General features: G+C 37.5%; 1 protein-coding gene across 3 annotated transcripts; it reads right to left on the minus strand.

The window, feature by feature from the left end:
• Positions 1–1,124: 1,124 nt before the first annotated feature.
• Positions 1,125–10,306, minus strand: LOC121629879 (transcription factor TFIIIB component B'' homolog). 3 transcript variants are annotated; one of them, XR_006008445.1, is made up of 16 exons: positions 10,236–10,306; positions 9,255–9,439; positions 8,511–9,159; positions 8,338–8,441; positions 8,164–8,223; positions 5,954–6,121; positions 5,703–5,836; positions 5,518–5,612; positions 5,361–5,415; positions 5,145–5,270; positions 4,105–4,329; positions 3,825–3,888; positions 3,540–3,738; positions 3,353–3,462; positions 2,949–3,231; positions 1,125–2,787 (listed from the first exon to the last, which is right to left on the minus strand). XR_006008445.1 is itself a non-coding variant. In XM_041969766.1 (15 exons), exons 2-15 carry the CDS (start codon positions 9,431–9,433, stop codon positions 3,105–3,107), a joined length of 2,295 nt encoding a protein of 764 aa, XP_041825700.1. In that variant the 5' UTR covers positions 9,434–9,439; positions 10,236–10,306; the 3' UTR covers positions 1,125–3,104. The 3 variants fall into 3 exon arrangements, 1 of the variants encoding a protein (XP_041825700.1); XR_006008444.1 differs by having other exon boundaries at positions 1,125–2,209; positions 2,540–3,231; XM_041969766.1 differs by having other exon boundaries at positions 1,125–3,231.
• Positions 10,307–16,284: the final 5,978 nt, after the last annotated feature.

Consider the following 16,284-nt stretch of genomic DNA (forward strand, 5'->3'; position numbering starts at 1 on the left):
AATTTGGACAAACATGAGACTATTATTCAGATTTAATCACGCTGTAACAGCCACATCCACATTTCCATCTAATTTGTGTATTTTGTTGTTGTTATGGTTGAGCGCCACCAGGGGGCACTGTGGTGCAAAGGTGGGGTTTACTATGCAGAGTGGAGGTTAACTATCTTAGAAGAAGCGTTCTCAAGATAGAAAAGTACAATCTAATTTAAAAAAATAAATAAATAGATAAACAAAAAGAAAGAAGAAAACCAGTGTTCATCTCTCGGTAGTCAGTCACCGAGATATTGTTTTATCTGTTTATGCTGTAATAGTAGTTATATCTGTTAGTTGTCATTTTTTTCTTTTAAGTTGACGTCTCATCTGTGCCTTTTAGTTTTCACGGTTTTTTATGAGTCTGAACAAAGATTCAATAAATTTGTCACTTGAGAAAGCCGCTTGTGTGGGGGTATTTTGAGGAATTACACAATTAAGTTGAGGCAACTTGGGATTATAAGTTGCCTCAACATTTTAAGACATGTTTTTAATTTCACAGAACTGTTCTGCTCAAAGACATGAGTAGTTATAAATAATATCTGTCCTAACTCGGGATGGACAGATCGACAGTCTGGAATCCATACTTCGGTATCAGCCAGTCAAATATCGGATTCAATACTTTTTACAATGTCACGTGATTATGGTAGCCTATCAGATGTCTTAATGATGATGCCGCTACTGTTCCTGTTGAGGTTTTGTTTTTTATATTTTCCTTGGTAATTGCAGGTTATTGCATGTTTTATTATATTTATGTTGCTGTTATATTTTTTCCATTTACTAAATCTGAATAATCTTATATTAAACTGTAGTTTTTTTGTCTTATTTTTGTTAAATTTACTCATCAGTATAATTGTTTTTTTTAAAGAACATTTCTGTTAAGTACTGATGTTCTTAACCCTGGAGAACCCAAGAGCCCTTTTTTTCTTCTGAAAATGATGAACTATGCATTAAATGACTGCTATAAGTTCACTGAACAACAAAATATCCACTTTTTCAATTTTAACCCTGTATTCCCTAATCTAGGATATGTGCCAAATTTGACCCTTTGGGCTTTAGGCGTATCATTTCAAGAATCACAATAACAAACACTGTCAATGTAAACTATTTTATATTTAGGAAAATAATCAGTCAACCACACAGCTACATTTAACAATGTTTGTATTTCTTTTTTGTTGCATGTTAGAACTGGATTTCAAATGTACAAACACACTTTGGCCATTGGAAACCAGAACACAAGACCAAAGTCACGACACCAACACCCTGGGTCTTTGCTTATCCAAAAATCTGTTATGCTAGAGAGAGGAACTCACACTAGACATTGTGATAGTCTTTGAAGCAATTTCTTTTTTTGTTTATGCAGAGAGGAACAGCACATTTTTCACAGTGCATTTCAGTTTTGAGGTTTTGCTTCCACCTTTTCCCTGATACATGTCAAAGTCATGCAAGAGGCCAGTGACACAGCAACGTGCCCACACTTTGAATCCCCACGGATGTGGCTTCCCTTTGATGTACTGCCTTATGCCACCAAATTTCCCTTTGTAAGGCACCATCATCATTTTTTTCTTCTTCACTTTTTCGGTTGCGACTCATTACATCTGCCACATGCCCAAAACGAACTTCACTTTCCCAGTACTGACGTACTCCAGACATTTGAACTAATCCCATCCTGAGATTCATTCCTAGAACTTGTTCTATCTCTTTTACTGAAGTGTCTACACATTTCCCATACTTTTGAACACTGTATTGATTGGTATGCTCAACAATATTTTTCAACATATCATGGGAAAAAAGCGTTGAAAGTAAACCAGTGGAGTGTCTGTCGTGGCATCATGGTATGACTCAACCTGTTCGCCTTGAAAGTTCACGTCAGGCAACTCAAAGTTTGTCTTTCTCCACCTGTAAGTTTCTTTGCAGCATGTTTTGGCTCTATCTGTGGGCTAGCAGTTTCGGCAAACACCTCATCTTCATCACTGGACGAGTCATTGGACAAGTCACTGTCTTGGGCAGGAGATTCACCACCATCATTTTCATGCGGTTGAAACAATTCATCAGAATCGCTATCACTGTCCAATTCAGGGCCAAAGTCACTATCATCAGCTTGAAGTTGCTCCAATGCTTCGGCAACAGTGAACTTTCTGATGCTTTTGCTGTCCTGAAAAGGGAGCGGTCATACTGCCTGAAAAGATATAGGAATTTACTTTATTAGTCTATGGCGCTGTACTACCAATGCAACATAGTAAAATATATTATACAAATAAATTTATTTCAAGGCTTTAGCCAAATACAGGACTGTCACCATTCTCCATCTACAGTCACTCAAAGAACCAAAGGGTCATTTTTGACCCACTTTTTTTTTATCTATACACCCAGAGGGTAATTTTTGGACCATCGTTTTTTAAACTAGCTCAGAGTCGTTAATTTATCCAAAAAGAACATAAAAGGTATTTCTAGGCATTCTTCAAGCTAAAACTAAACAGATTAACAAAAAATCAACAATTTTACCAACCTCTGGTTTGCTGAAAAGACGATTTTGTTTAGGTAGGTTTCCAGGTGGTAGGTGGTCAGGCATCTTGTCACTACCACACTGGCTCATGTCAGGTCAATATTCATCCACTAGGTGTCTCTGTACAGGGGTCAGAAGTGGCACTCTGGGATTTTGGAGTCGAATTTGAAATTTTCCCTCACCATGTCCTCAGTGACTGTGAGCATGTGGTGATTTGAAACTTCATCCCTTTTTCTCTTCCCAGAACTCACCTGTATAAAGTCACTAAATATTATTGATGCTTTTGCAAAACAGAAATGGATATCATGTAGGCAGGACTTTCCTCAACCTGGTTTGTTGACAAAGTGTGATATAATGGATGTTTAGGAGGAACATGAATGGTTGAAAATTGCATTTTAGAAAAAAAACTCACACTTTGTGTAATATCACCATGTATGCAGGCAGGCACAAACACAGAGGCATCGCTGTCTTTACTGGAGCTACACGCAAATGGCATATGTACATCCTCCCATTCATCCTCATCATCACTGAAGTCTGATTTGGAGGACCTCAGGGTGACAAGTATGGGTTATTTAGATTCTGGGCTTTGATGATTTCCCACTCTTGGCTGTGCATTTGGGTTTAAATTTTGAGGAAGAAGGTGAGGCAGGAGTAGTTTCAGATGCAGACGAGGGCCGATCCTGACACTGCAATTTCTACAAAGCACATTTTCACAAAGAAAAATGTGAGTAATATAAAAGAAAACAGCTCCTTTGAGAATTTTCCTCTGTGTAGCATTAGATGGGAAATTTCCAATGAGGGCATAAAATCTTATACCTGGTTGGTTTCTGAGGTTTAACTGTTGCATCTTCTTCAGAAGAAGAAAAGTCATCACTAGGAGATTTCCCCTGTCTGCCTTGTCTTAGAGGTACTTCATCTTTATTTACCTAGAACATCAGCAAAATTCACTGTGAGACAAAGTCAGAAGATGTAGAATGGTTTTATGAATCTAAATAGAAATAACCTGTTCTTTAGAGGCTCCATCACTTTCACACTCATCCTCCTTCTCAGACACTGTTTCTTTGGACTTTGTTGAAGGTGCTGGCTTTTTACCTCTTTTCAAACCCAGAGGCAGCAGTGGTTTTGGTGCTCTGCACCGTGAAAGCTTGGCTGGCTTGACAGCTGTGTCCTTGGCTTTATTCACATTTGGAGTCTTTTCAGTCCTGAATATTAGGAGAAGACAAGGATTCTCAATGCCACTGCAATTCACAAAAAGACTTAATTGAAAACATAATTTGTTAAACATTACATGTCTAAATTTGTGTGGTTCTCAGGAAGTGCTGCCTCAGAGTCTTCAGGTATTCCAGCTTCACCTGAGAAGATAAAATGAAAACTGAAGTTAGCAGCAAGCAGCAACCAAAGGAGAAACTGGCATATATCTGAAGGAAAAAAAATTATCATGAGCTTAGATACAGAAGATTTAGTATCTTTAGACATTGCTTGCCAGCAAAGTAAAAAGATAGTGGTCCTATATTGACATGCTCATGCTCGTATAACACTTTTATTAAAAAAAATAAATGTTCTGGTACTTTGCTCGTTGCTCTTTACATCCGTTTTGTTTTTCTTGCCACTTAGTTCCTCAGTCAATGCGTCATCTTTTTTCTTCCTTTTGCGTTTCTTCTTGAACTCAACAGCAGGGCTTCCTCCTTCATTACACTGGTCCTCATTCTCTTTCTGTGCTTCTTCCTCCAAGTCAGGAACTTCATTATCTTCTTCCTCCTCCACATCGCTCAGTTTCCTTTCAGATTTTTTGCCTGTGGTGATTAAATTACAAAGTCACAAAACTGAGAGACCAAGGTAAGACTAATGCTGAGCTCACACCAAACTATTTTCACGGTCACAGACTAAAAACGGAAGTCTTTAGGAAATCTTAGGAGTTTTGCTGGAGTCACAGCGCGCTCCCGTCATCTCGGTCGTTAGGTGTGAGCTGGTAATCTGCGCTGTTTAACGTCAATCTTTCTCCAGTCTTGGATCTGCGACAATTTCTAACATGTTAGATATTATCGCAAGTCGCAGTGACGAAACACGATCAACAACCAATAGATGAGCTCTGACAAAAGCAGAAACAGGAATCCCGACACTCAGACCAGCGGCAAAAAAGGATGGGGGGGAAAAAAAAAAGAAAAAAAGAAGAACAAGAAGAGGTGATGAAACATCGTCGGTGGACCGTCCAGAAAGAGGAGCGGGTGGTTATTAGAAGTAAATGTCTGCTGTGGATCATTTATGTGTTACAGTAAAATGATCTAACAAATAAGAGAATAAAAACTCATTCATCCCTCCAGATTCTGATGAGTTGGTGTAACACCTGGTGGAGATGCAAAGCCACACTTAATAATGATGATGTGTAATTCCCTCCTGGAGGGAAACTCTCCCCTTGCTTGCTTTACTGTGTGCAGATCAGCCCAGTTCCATATCAACTGTCCAACATGTCACAAAAAACACTAAAAGAATCTAGTTGCAGTCTTGTAATTTGTGACCCTATAGATTCACAGTATTTGTCAAATCTCAGTCTGAGACTAGGCTGAAACTTAAGACTCTAAACATTGATCTTTAGATATGAGCACGTTACCCTTTGCCTTAGTTTTGCTACTCTTGGTGGAGTTTTTCCTAGAAAGCGACTTCCTGTCCTTCTGAGCCTCCAAAACTTTCTCCAGCAGCTTAGAAAAGTACTCTTTGTCCAGTTTACGCCGCTCTCCTGTGAGACAACAATCAGTAAGTAACAAATCATCGAAATGCAAACATTAAACTAGAAATATTTCATGTTATATTTAACCGGCAGGCTTACCGAAAGCCTTGTCAATCCTCCATGAATTCTGTCGCTCTTCTCTCTTGAATTTGTTCTGAAAGTTAAAAAACAAAAATGCATATTGAGAAAACAAATGTGTTGCTTCTTTATTATCAGGCTTTTTAAATGCATCTCAATCAGCAGCACCATCACTGACCTTTATCTCTGATCGAGATCTGAGTGGAAACAGCTGACAAATCATGGAAAAGTCAGTCCCCACCATACTAACTGCCAGGTAGAACATGTCTGTCTCTGATGAAAACCAAAGAAAAAGCAAATGTAAAAAAAAAGCATCCAAAAACCAACATGTGCTGCAGAAATTAATAAATTAAATCAGCGAACCTTCTGTGGACCAGGGTTTTGTGTAAGTCCCTTTCCTGAAACTTGAGTAAGTTGTAGTGGAGCCACGTTCAAAGATGGGGTCGCGGTCCTGAGCTGGGTTTGGCCCTTTGGCTCGCTGGACTTCCACTGTTAAGCTGAAACGGAGGTTATAAATTTGTAATAAAACTAAAGAAACTGCTTGATTTTCTCCAAGATCATTATCATGCAGAAACTAAGAGGGAAAAAATGAAATACTATAAAAATACACTGACCTTTCTTCATCAATGATCAGTGAGCCATCTTCGGCTACTTTGACCTGAGGAACCATGAGTGCTTCTTCGTCCGCTTCTTCTTCTGCCACTTCCTCCTCATGCATCTCCTCTTCTCCTGAACTCACCTTGGTAGGCAGGACTTCAGGCTCCTGTACTCGCTCTGGAGACCTTCAAGTATCAAGGAATGGAAGCATGTCAGACCGGCAACATGTACATTTCATGCACGTTACTGCCATCATGTCTAAATCGGAGTGATAAGTGTAGAAATAGAGGCTGATTGGAATCATTCAGTCTCATTTAGTTGATGTGACCACACTTTTAAGACAGAGTATTTAAATCAGATGAGGAATTAATAAATCTAACTATAAAATAAGTAACACTTTTGTTATTTGCTGTCCACATTTTTGTTTCCATACATATTCTTGAAAGTATTTATTGTATATTTTTTAGCTTTATGGGTCAGAAAATGTATGTGGTCAGTGTTACGGGCACTGCTCATTGCAGACAGCTGTGGCTCATTTTGTATGCAGATGCCAGGCCCTGATGTCTGTTTGGAGTGGCTAGATCAGACGCGCCCCGATCACCTCCCCGCTGATTGGCTAAATGCCCAGCCAATCATGTTGCACCTTGCCAGAATCCCAGAAATAAAAGAATGCTGCTGAGATGTTCCAGCAGGGCTAAACCCTGGCTGTTTGTGTTTTCCCCTTGTGGGAGTAATTTGTAGTCTGGTTTTGGTTGGGCTTTACCTTCGTAACACACAGCTTGTTTTGGCTTCGCTTTGAGTTAGTTTGTGTGCTGCCTTTTGATTTATCCTAGATGTTTAAACGTTAGAAGACATTGGTCGGATGTGTTGGGCTAGTTTAGAGTATTTGGTTTTCACTTAGATTATTGGAACTGCTGCACCTTTGGTATTTCGTTAAGTTCGCTGGTTTAAGTGCACCATTTTGTTTATCTTAGTTTGGTTTACCTGGCGGCTTTTGTGTATAGGTTTAATAATAACATTTTGACGTTTCTTTCAGCAGTTCCACTAACCCCAACACTGGATTATGTTTGACACCTGGTTTTAATCTTTATTTACGCTCACCACAATAAAATCTGCTTGGTTTCTCTTTTACACCCGTCCATGGCATTCCTTTTGTTACTCCCTCCCACAACCCTAGAGTGGGACGTAACAGTCAGGGGAATGGGTGAGTTGTACTTTGGTCTATCATTATTATAACTTTTCTTTTGTACAACTACAATGACAAAAAACAGATCTTTAAAAAAAATTCAGGCAAGGCATTTATGATAAATCTCAAAAGAACCATCAGCCAGGTTCAGTATTTCCCCATCCCTTCCTTGTTGCAGCAACGCTGCAAAAATTTGTGTTGAGACTGTTGGTGTTTTGCCAATTAGCAACATCTGCAGGATTTAAAACATCATTGTAGGCAACCTGAATTAAGGGTGTGGAGATAGACTATTGACTCTTGTTTACATAACCCACTGATAATAAAGTGCTCACTGAAGGGGAAAATAGAAGAGTCTATTCCAATTAGTATGATTGTCATCAAACTAAGACTTAGACTTGTATTTTCTTTTCTTTTTAATTTACAATATTTTGGGGGGGGGCATTTTATTAAAGTTTGATTTATAAACTACTGCTCAAAAAATTGGGAAAAGTAAGAAAAAGAATGTATGTGAAGTTAAAAAAGAAAAAAACCTTTTACAGATTTTTGTTTAGAAGTCTCAATTTATCCTTTCAGCATGATTAAAAACTAGTTTAAATTAGTGCTTTTTGCTAACACAAGCTGGGACCTCACCATCATATAACACAGCAGCTGCACTGGTCACGTGATTTCTGTTAAAGAACTACATGCACCAATACAGGGTTCATCCTCTTTTTGCTCAATACACCTGCCAACACTTAGGTTTTTATTTGGTTCATCCCCACTAAAACTAATGAAAGCTCAAGATTTGAATATCTTTATAAATGGCTGATACAGTGTGTCTGAATAAAAATGCCAAAATGTGACTTAAATGAAAACAAAAAAACAAATGTTTCTTTAAAACAACCTCTAAATGCAAAGTACTGAATTAAATATATAAAAACATTAAAAAGAAAACTAGAACACACATTTTCCAAATTTAATAAAGTCAGAATTTTTTTTTTTTTTGTCAAAAATGTTCAACATCAATAAAACTCCAATAATGTTATGATGAGATCGACTTACTCTTCTCTTCCTGGTGAGGGTGGGACCACAGTCTCATCCTCTGAGTCTTCTGAACTAGACCTGAATGAATCAGAAAATAATTTTTTAATCAAGCAACATTCTTGACAACCGATATGTCAAGCTTTTGTGTGGCTCAAATGTCACTTAAGCTTGACAAAACTGCGAGATACTTACATCATAGAGTTTGATGTTGGCAGATAATGAATTAAGCCTCCCACGGTCATTTTTGTGGGATCTAAAGTGAATTCCTTTGCACGGGTTTTATCTTTCTTAATTTGCTGCAACATAAACGTTCATTATGTTAATAAATTTTCCAGAAAACATTTGACCAAATATGCAGAACTCACCTTTTCTTTGCTTCGCTCCTGTCTGAGCAGCTCTCTGAGCTTCTGGGCCTTGACCAGCCTCTGTAAGTCTGATGGGCTGTTCAGGAGTTTACTTAAGGAAAGTGCTGACGGAGGCAGTGAAAGCACATTTTTGGATGATACAAGAGTCTTAGCTTTCTCTGAAATTTCTGAAGTTTCTTTATCTGGTAAAGAGGGTGGCACTTTATCTGGTGGTCTGGCAGGAATGTCTTTAACTTGACTGCCTGAAATGTTTTCTGCTTGATTGTTTCTGTCTGCTGACACGAGAGTTTGTTCTGGGGAATCTTCTGCTATTTTAATAGGGGAGGGTCCTGAATGCTCAGAGGACATGGGGGTGACTTCAAGCTGCATTTTGTGCTGCCTGCTGTCTTCTGAGTGTCTCCGTCGCCTTGGGGACTGGAGTCCATGAGGGACTGTTGAAGTCCCAGCTTGGCTGGATGTTGATGGCTTGGAAAGGTCTGTGTTGGAGACTTCAACAGGTGCTGAAGAGACTGCTTTGACAGGAGATTTTGGTGTCCGGGACAGGGTGGATGGGCGACCAGGGGCCACTTTGGGCTTGATGGAAAAGCGCTTCCTTCTCTGGAGTGCTGCCGACAAGTTGGTTCCATCTCCATTTGGCTCATTTCCGTCTCTAAACAGTTGTAGGGAAGAATCATTTTTGTTAAACTCACAAACTAGAAGTTACTGTTTCTAAATTAACTTAAAAAAAAACACTTTACAACTCACCCTTTTTCTGACAAGAAGACAACAGATTTGCTTGTCACATCAGTTGCACTGTTGCTCTCACTGGCTTCTTTGGGGGTTTCACTGGGATCCTGACTTGCAGCAGGGGGTTCCTGACTCGTTGCTGTTCTCCCAGCAGTACCGACATTAGGACGGACACTAAATCTTGAACGGCGAAACATTGTGACCTAGATACAGTACATGAAGGTAGATCAGAATTTCAGCAGGAAACCATGTGGTGCTCTGGTCAATAACAAACAAGCATGACTAATGTGTTGTTATAGACCAACTGACATAAACTTATCATCTCAATTCAAAATTTTGCATACTATTTAGCGTGATAAAACCCAAACCAAAAGCAAATTACTTGTCAACGTCTTGCGTTAACACAATCTGATAGACTTACAGTGAATAATATATGCTAAACCCTGAATTACATATTCAGTTTTTACAGTGTTTCAATTAAAGATTCATTTCAACATAGGAAATAGATAACACTGCATCACAGCGGCTGATCACCCAAACCCAATGATTTGAGTCAGGTGTGTAGCATCAGGGTAGAATCCAAAACCTGCAGGACAGTAGCTCACGAGGACCGGAGTTGGAGATCCCTGTGTAGAAACTGTAAAGAAACGACGCTACAATACGCTGAACATAAGTCCCCCGTTATAATTAATCTATTTGTCTATAATATAGCAAGGCCCAGCTGTTCTGCTGCCAGGGCCAATGACGTTGACAACAAAATGCTTTTTAACACGAATAATAAGATGACAAGTAATAAACATGTAAGTTAAAAAAACTATCACAACTTATTAAACCAACTGCAAATAAAAAAGCACCAATAACGGACGAAACAACTGAAAACTCGGCATCGCTAAGCTCAAAGCACACTTCAAGTCAGACATTACTTAAGTTGTGAAGCAAAGACGGATATATAAACATTAAATTACGTCAACATGTGTTGTGTTGCTTGTAAGAACATACCTGCCTAAGAAAGGGGCTTTCATTTGAAGGAATAAGCCATTATCGACGAAGAGTGACAGGCAGCGGACCCACCATGATATTTTATGACGCCATGTTTACAGGGGTGACGGGAATTGTGGGAAATGTAGTCACATGACTGCAAAGGGGGGAAAAACTCACGCAGGAATGTGTCTTGTCAATTAATGGAGAAAAAAATTGGTTCTGTTTGACAAGCCAAAAACATTATGGCAAAATACAATGACGAGTCAAGGTGTACTTATTTTCACAAAATGATCATTTTTAAAAAGGCTATTTTGATTTGATTTCTTTAAAACAGGATATTTCTCTTTTCATTTAATTTGCAGATAATCAGTAATTTTGCAAGCACACTTCATTAAAAAAGAAAAACAGACCATATATATATGAGGCTGTTTGGTGGCCTCGGGATTGGGTCTCTGCTCTTTGCGGATGGTGTGGTTCTGTTGGCTTCATCGGGCCGTAAACTTCAGCTCTCACTGGAGTGATTCAGCCGGAAAAGGATGGAGTGCCTTCTCCTGGTCAGCAATGAGGTCCTGCCCCAAGTGGAGGAGCTTATGTATCTTGGGGTTTTGCTCTTGGGGTCATTACATCTCGCTGCTGGCCTAGAACGCCTCAGGATCCCCCCAGATGAGCTGGTGAATGTGGCTGAGGAGAGGGAATTCATGGGTTTCCCTGCTTAGGCAGCTCCAGATAAGCGTCAGATAATGAATATATATATATATATATATATATATATATATATATATATATATATATATATATGTATATATATATATATATATATATGTGTGTGTGTGTGTGTGTGTGTGTATGTATGTATGTATGTATGTATATAATGGCTCCAGAAATGTACTTAATGAATGTCAGTGTGCAATCAGAATAGTTCAAAAGCACAAAGTTGTAAATTTAAACGTTAGGCAGTATTACTTTAATATTCAGATTTGTTCTCTTTTTTACCACACTGATTTGAGAGCTTTTTTTTTCTCAATTTATGTCTGTATTATTTTTTCACAGGATAACTAAACCATAGTGAAATACTGAGTGCTATTGAGAAGGATATAATTTTTTCTCTTGCCTCACTTGGTTTTTCAAAAATATGTTGAATTAAAAAGTACTTTTAAGCAAATTTGTCATCACAGAGTTATACATTTTCTCCATCAGTGAAGTTACAGCTGCTGTTTCAGGCTTTCTGTATGACTCAACAAGTTCAAATTCTCAGAAAGTCAAAATGCTGAGTTGGGCTGTGAAACCAATTCATTTGCAGTAGTTTTGTAGTTTTGCTGTCATGACTTAAGTAGGCTAATCATCACCAACAGAGATTACCAGATAAATTAGGTTATTGTATCATCAATAACACCAGCTTTACTTTAGTTGCAACAACATGTTTTCCATTATCTCAAAAGTATTCAGTGAGCGAGTGTAGCTGTGGTATAGTGGGATTCAGCTCTGTAAAAAAAAAACAAAAAAAAAAAAACTGACAGAAAATTTAGTTTTCCTTATTTAAAGTTTTATTTAGCTATTTAACAAAGTATCCATTGGGTCATCGAAATAGAACAACTCAATAGCTATATATATATATATATATATATATATATATATATATATATATTCTATGTGTGTGTGTGTGTGTGTACTGTATATATATATATATATATATATATATATATATATATATATATATATTCTATATGTGTGTGTGTGTGTGTGTGTGTACTGTATATATATATTATCATATAATATTGTACTATACTGTTAGTTGTTGTAGTTCAAAGTGTATCCACCAGGGGGCAGCTGAGCTATAACCATGAAGCAATGCAATAGGTCTTAGAAACTGTATAAAATATGATACATGATACAGGGTTTAAAGGGTTAAGTACATTTGACCTTATAATAGAATAGAAGAATAGAATAGAATAGAATAGAATATCTTAATGCCACTGTAACAAGTACAAGATTGTAAAATGCCATCCAATCAGATACTTCATATATAAAATTAGTATAACGTGTACAAATAAAAGTAATAAAAGCAACATTTAAGAAAAAAAAAAAACATGAGCAGAGACCCATCACTCATACACAGGCATATATTCTACTATTGCATTTATCTCTAAGAAAACATATTGCATATTGTATGTGTTTTTTTTTAGTATTGAGTGTTTTATTGTTCTGTAACATCTGCCTAGTGGCAACAGATCAAACAGAGAGTGTCCAGGGTGTGAATGGTCCTTAATGATCGTCTGTGCTTTGTTTAAGGCTACGGGAACTGTGTAGTTCTTCCAGTGTTTGGAGATGACAGCCAAGGCTGTTTTGATTCTCATCATGATCTAGAACGCTTTCCTCTGAGCTACTGTGTAGCTGCTGTACCACACAAATACACTGCATTAAGATGCTCTCAGTGGAGCACCGATGGAAGGATACCAGCAGTCTCTGTGAAATTTTGTTCTTTCTCAATATACTCAGGAAGTGCTGCCTTTACTGTGCATTTTTTAGCAGCTCAGAGGTGTTCGCATCAGTTTATTTATATTGTGTCCTGATACAGTTCCTTCCTCTTCCTCTTTGTTAGTTCCCTGTATGAAAATCTATTGTAGTTTTGTCTCTTGTCTTTGATGAACAATTTCATTGTTCATGTATAAAGGGAATACGTATACACTGCTTTTGTCCCTTGTTGTACATTAAGCACACAATAAATTGCTTACTAAAAAAATCCTGAAATAAACTGTGAAACTGAGGTGTGAATGTTGCAGACACATCTGTTATCAGTTATGTCAGCTTTTCTTTCTTAGTCAGGTCTGAAATATCACTGCAGTGGTTGCAAAAGGCAAGAAGTCATTTTTTTTTATTTTATCCTGACATTAAGTCTAGTCATATTCATGAATTAAATTTATTTTTAATTCAATTTTTAAACCTCATCATGTCCACATTGACACTGTGAGCATGTGATGATTTAGAACTGTTCATCTCTTTTTCCCTTCCCAGAACTCACCTGTTTAAACAGCAAAAGTAACAAGAGAAGATATAATTATTTAATGTTTTATCAAACCAGAAATACACATCATATATGCAAGACTTTACTCAACCAGGTTTGTTGACACTGTGTGATATGATGGACTTTTGTAAGTAATGTTAATGTTTTGGAAATTGCATAGTAAAAAAGTAAATCTTGGTGCACTCTCACCAGGTTGTTAATCTATATTAATATTTGAAGTTTTGTCTATAAAAACAATTGCTGACAGTGAGGAACCAAAATACTTACCCTGATAACATATCACTGTCACGAGAAACTGAACTGCAATTAAACCAGCTACTGTTGCTCCTGTCTGCACCATCGAGATCCTTAACCAGGAAAAAGATGCATTGTGTATCCAGGAAATAAACAACCCATCTTAGCATTCAAAGATGCAAAACGTCTTGCAAGCAGAACTGTTTTTGTTTTTAATATCATTTGGTAACCTGCAAATAGACAGATGTCAGCACCTTGCGCTCACGATTTGACACAGTTGTCACTTTAGAAGAATAAATTGTGTGAAGTGTGTTTTGTCATGGGGCAAACTCAGAGATGCCCCTACACTTTCTGGCCTTAGTGAGATGCATTTTAAATACTTTTCTTTTGAAAAGTTGGTTACATAAATAGGAAAAACTTTTAAAGCTCCGCCTGGCTTGTTAAAGTTTTTATTTTCGAAACAAGTAATAATAAATAAACAGTGAGACATTTCACTCTTCTTTACAGCTGCTCACATCTCTGTCTCACTTTCAGTTGCTGCAGATTGTTCATGTTTTAAAAAACTGGTGTTATATTTTAAAGGTTAACATAGTTTTTTTCAAAGTAATACTGTATAATCTTTCTTTTGTTAGACAGTTGTTAACAATAATTACTACTATATTCTATCACAACAACAGCTGGTCCATTATGATCTAAATGGGATCTAAATGATGCTGTGGTGGTTTGCAGACAGGGGGGATGTGGGACCTCACTGGAGGTTCCTGGGATGCTTACTTTGGTTTGGAACTGGGCAAATCTGGTTTAATGATGACATATATATATATATATATATATACACATTAAGTAGTTGTATCTTCACTCAGAACATTTAAAAAGTTGTTGTTGCACACACTAACTGCTTCCTCCTTCTTACATGGACTTAACAGTGACTTCTGCTCCAATATAAAAATGCCTAACTGTAACATGTACTAATTCTTTATTTTTAAATTTAAAATTCAAGGAGTAGTTTTGCTTCCTGATTCCCAACTGGCACAGCTTTTCAGGTTGGATACTGCTGGGTTACAGTGTCACAGGGTCTTGGTACATTACTGCAAATAAACCTTAAAGGGGTTTATTGATCAGGGGGACAGAGATCACCTGTCTGCAACAATGCAATTGAAATCAGTTTATTGTGTTTATATTTATTATTATTATTGTTGTTGGCATACAGGTTTGCTATCTGGATTATTCAGTCTTTATCTCACCACTGTCAAGTATAAAGCCTCAGTATGCAATACAACCACAAACAGTTTGAGTGAAGGCAGTATGAAGTTACTATAGATACTACAGTATATCTTTACAAGGGTTAGAGGCATACCGCTGTTTCCTCCCAGCAAAGAAGGCTCTTGGTTAGAAACCACAGGTCATATGCTGCATGCTTCACACACTTTTGTGTGCCTGTGTGGGTTTAAAGTGTGCTTCTAGATTCTTGTAATGTGCAAAGATGTGCAAATAACTTTTTTTTTTTATGAGTATTGGGTTTCCTGGGTATAGTGTCTCATAATCTACCTATAAGAATACTAAAAATGAGTTATCAGTAACTGACTGACAAACTTACAGTAAAAGTGTAGCTCCAGTTCTCAGCTGAGTTAAACAATAAGAGCATCAGCAGTGATTAACACTGATATTTTTATTGTTTTTAAAGGTATTTATTCCCATTTCATGAGTTGTAACAACAGAATAGAAAATGTTGTAGCTACACACATACAAATAAGTGACAGCATGCACACTTTAGCAACTTACAGTAGATAGTTAGGAAAGGATTGATGTTACAGTTAATAGAAAGGCTAACATTTACCAGGAAACAGAAAATGACCTACGGCATCTGCATGGAAAGCAAAGCTGACAATCGTCAAGAGCACCTAGAAAAAGACAGACAGGGTGAAAAAAAAAGCATGAATCCTAACAACAGAAACATAAAGTTATGGGTGATTAAACTGACAGGACAACACAATGACTTTATCAGCAGGTTAGTGAATGTGAGTGCAAAATATAAGGAATGAATACTGATCAGTGATGAGTGTGATCGTGCAAATGCAACAGTGCCCCTGCAAAGACAAAACAATTCTCATTTAACCCAGTTAACTTAAATGTGAGTACATGCATATTTGGCTTTGTTTAGCACTGAAACAGTTAGACCTACTTCCTCTTCCTCTTTGTTAGTTCCTTCTGCAAACATCTCTCATCTTTTTATGTCTCTCCTAGACAATTTAATCACAGGTTACGTGGACGCATAAAACTACTTTAACAGTGAAATTGATTGTGCTTTTCTGTCCTTTATGTCTAAAGAAAAATACACTACTTTTCTTGTTGCACTGAACACTGATTAAATTGTTTACTAAAAAATGCTTACAATGGATTTTTGTTTTGAGCAACATGAGCTGAGTTACAAGCTGCAACTAAGTGGCATCCGCTTAGACAACTTGAAGCTGAGTTGTGAAATGTCTGCAAGTTGCTCTCTGTTATCTGAGCATCTGTGGTTGGACATGTTTCTAAGAAAGTTCTGTAATGCCACTGCAGTGGCCATGTAAGGCAAAAAGACACAAGCCTTTGTTAAATGTAATTTTATTCAGACTTTGAGTCAAGCTATATTATAAATACCATTTTACTTACTTCAAAATCATTACTTTTCTAAACTTCACCATGTTTGCTTAGGAAATGGTTGGATTTTTCTGCACCTTTTGCCTACTCTGCTCAAGACGTTTGTCTCTTGGGGGAAGTAAAGGCTGTGCGAAGCGTGAGCACTACACCCACAGCCAAGTTCAGTTTTCT

The sequence above is a fragment of the Melanotaenia boesemani genome, chromosome 19, assembly GCF_017639745.1.
Source record: "Melanotaenia boesemani isolate fMelBoe1 chromosome 19, fMelBoe1.pri, whole genome shotgun sequence".
NCBI classification, from domain to species: domain Eukaryota; kingdom Metazoa; phylum Chordata; class Actinopteri; order Atheriniformes; family Melanotaeniidae; genus Melanotaenia; species Melanotaenia boesemani.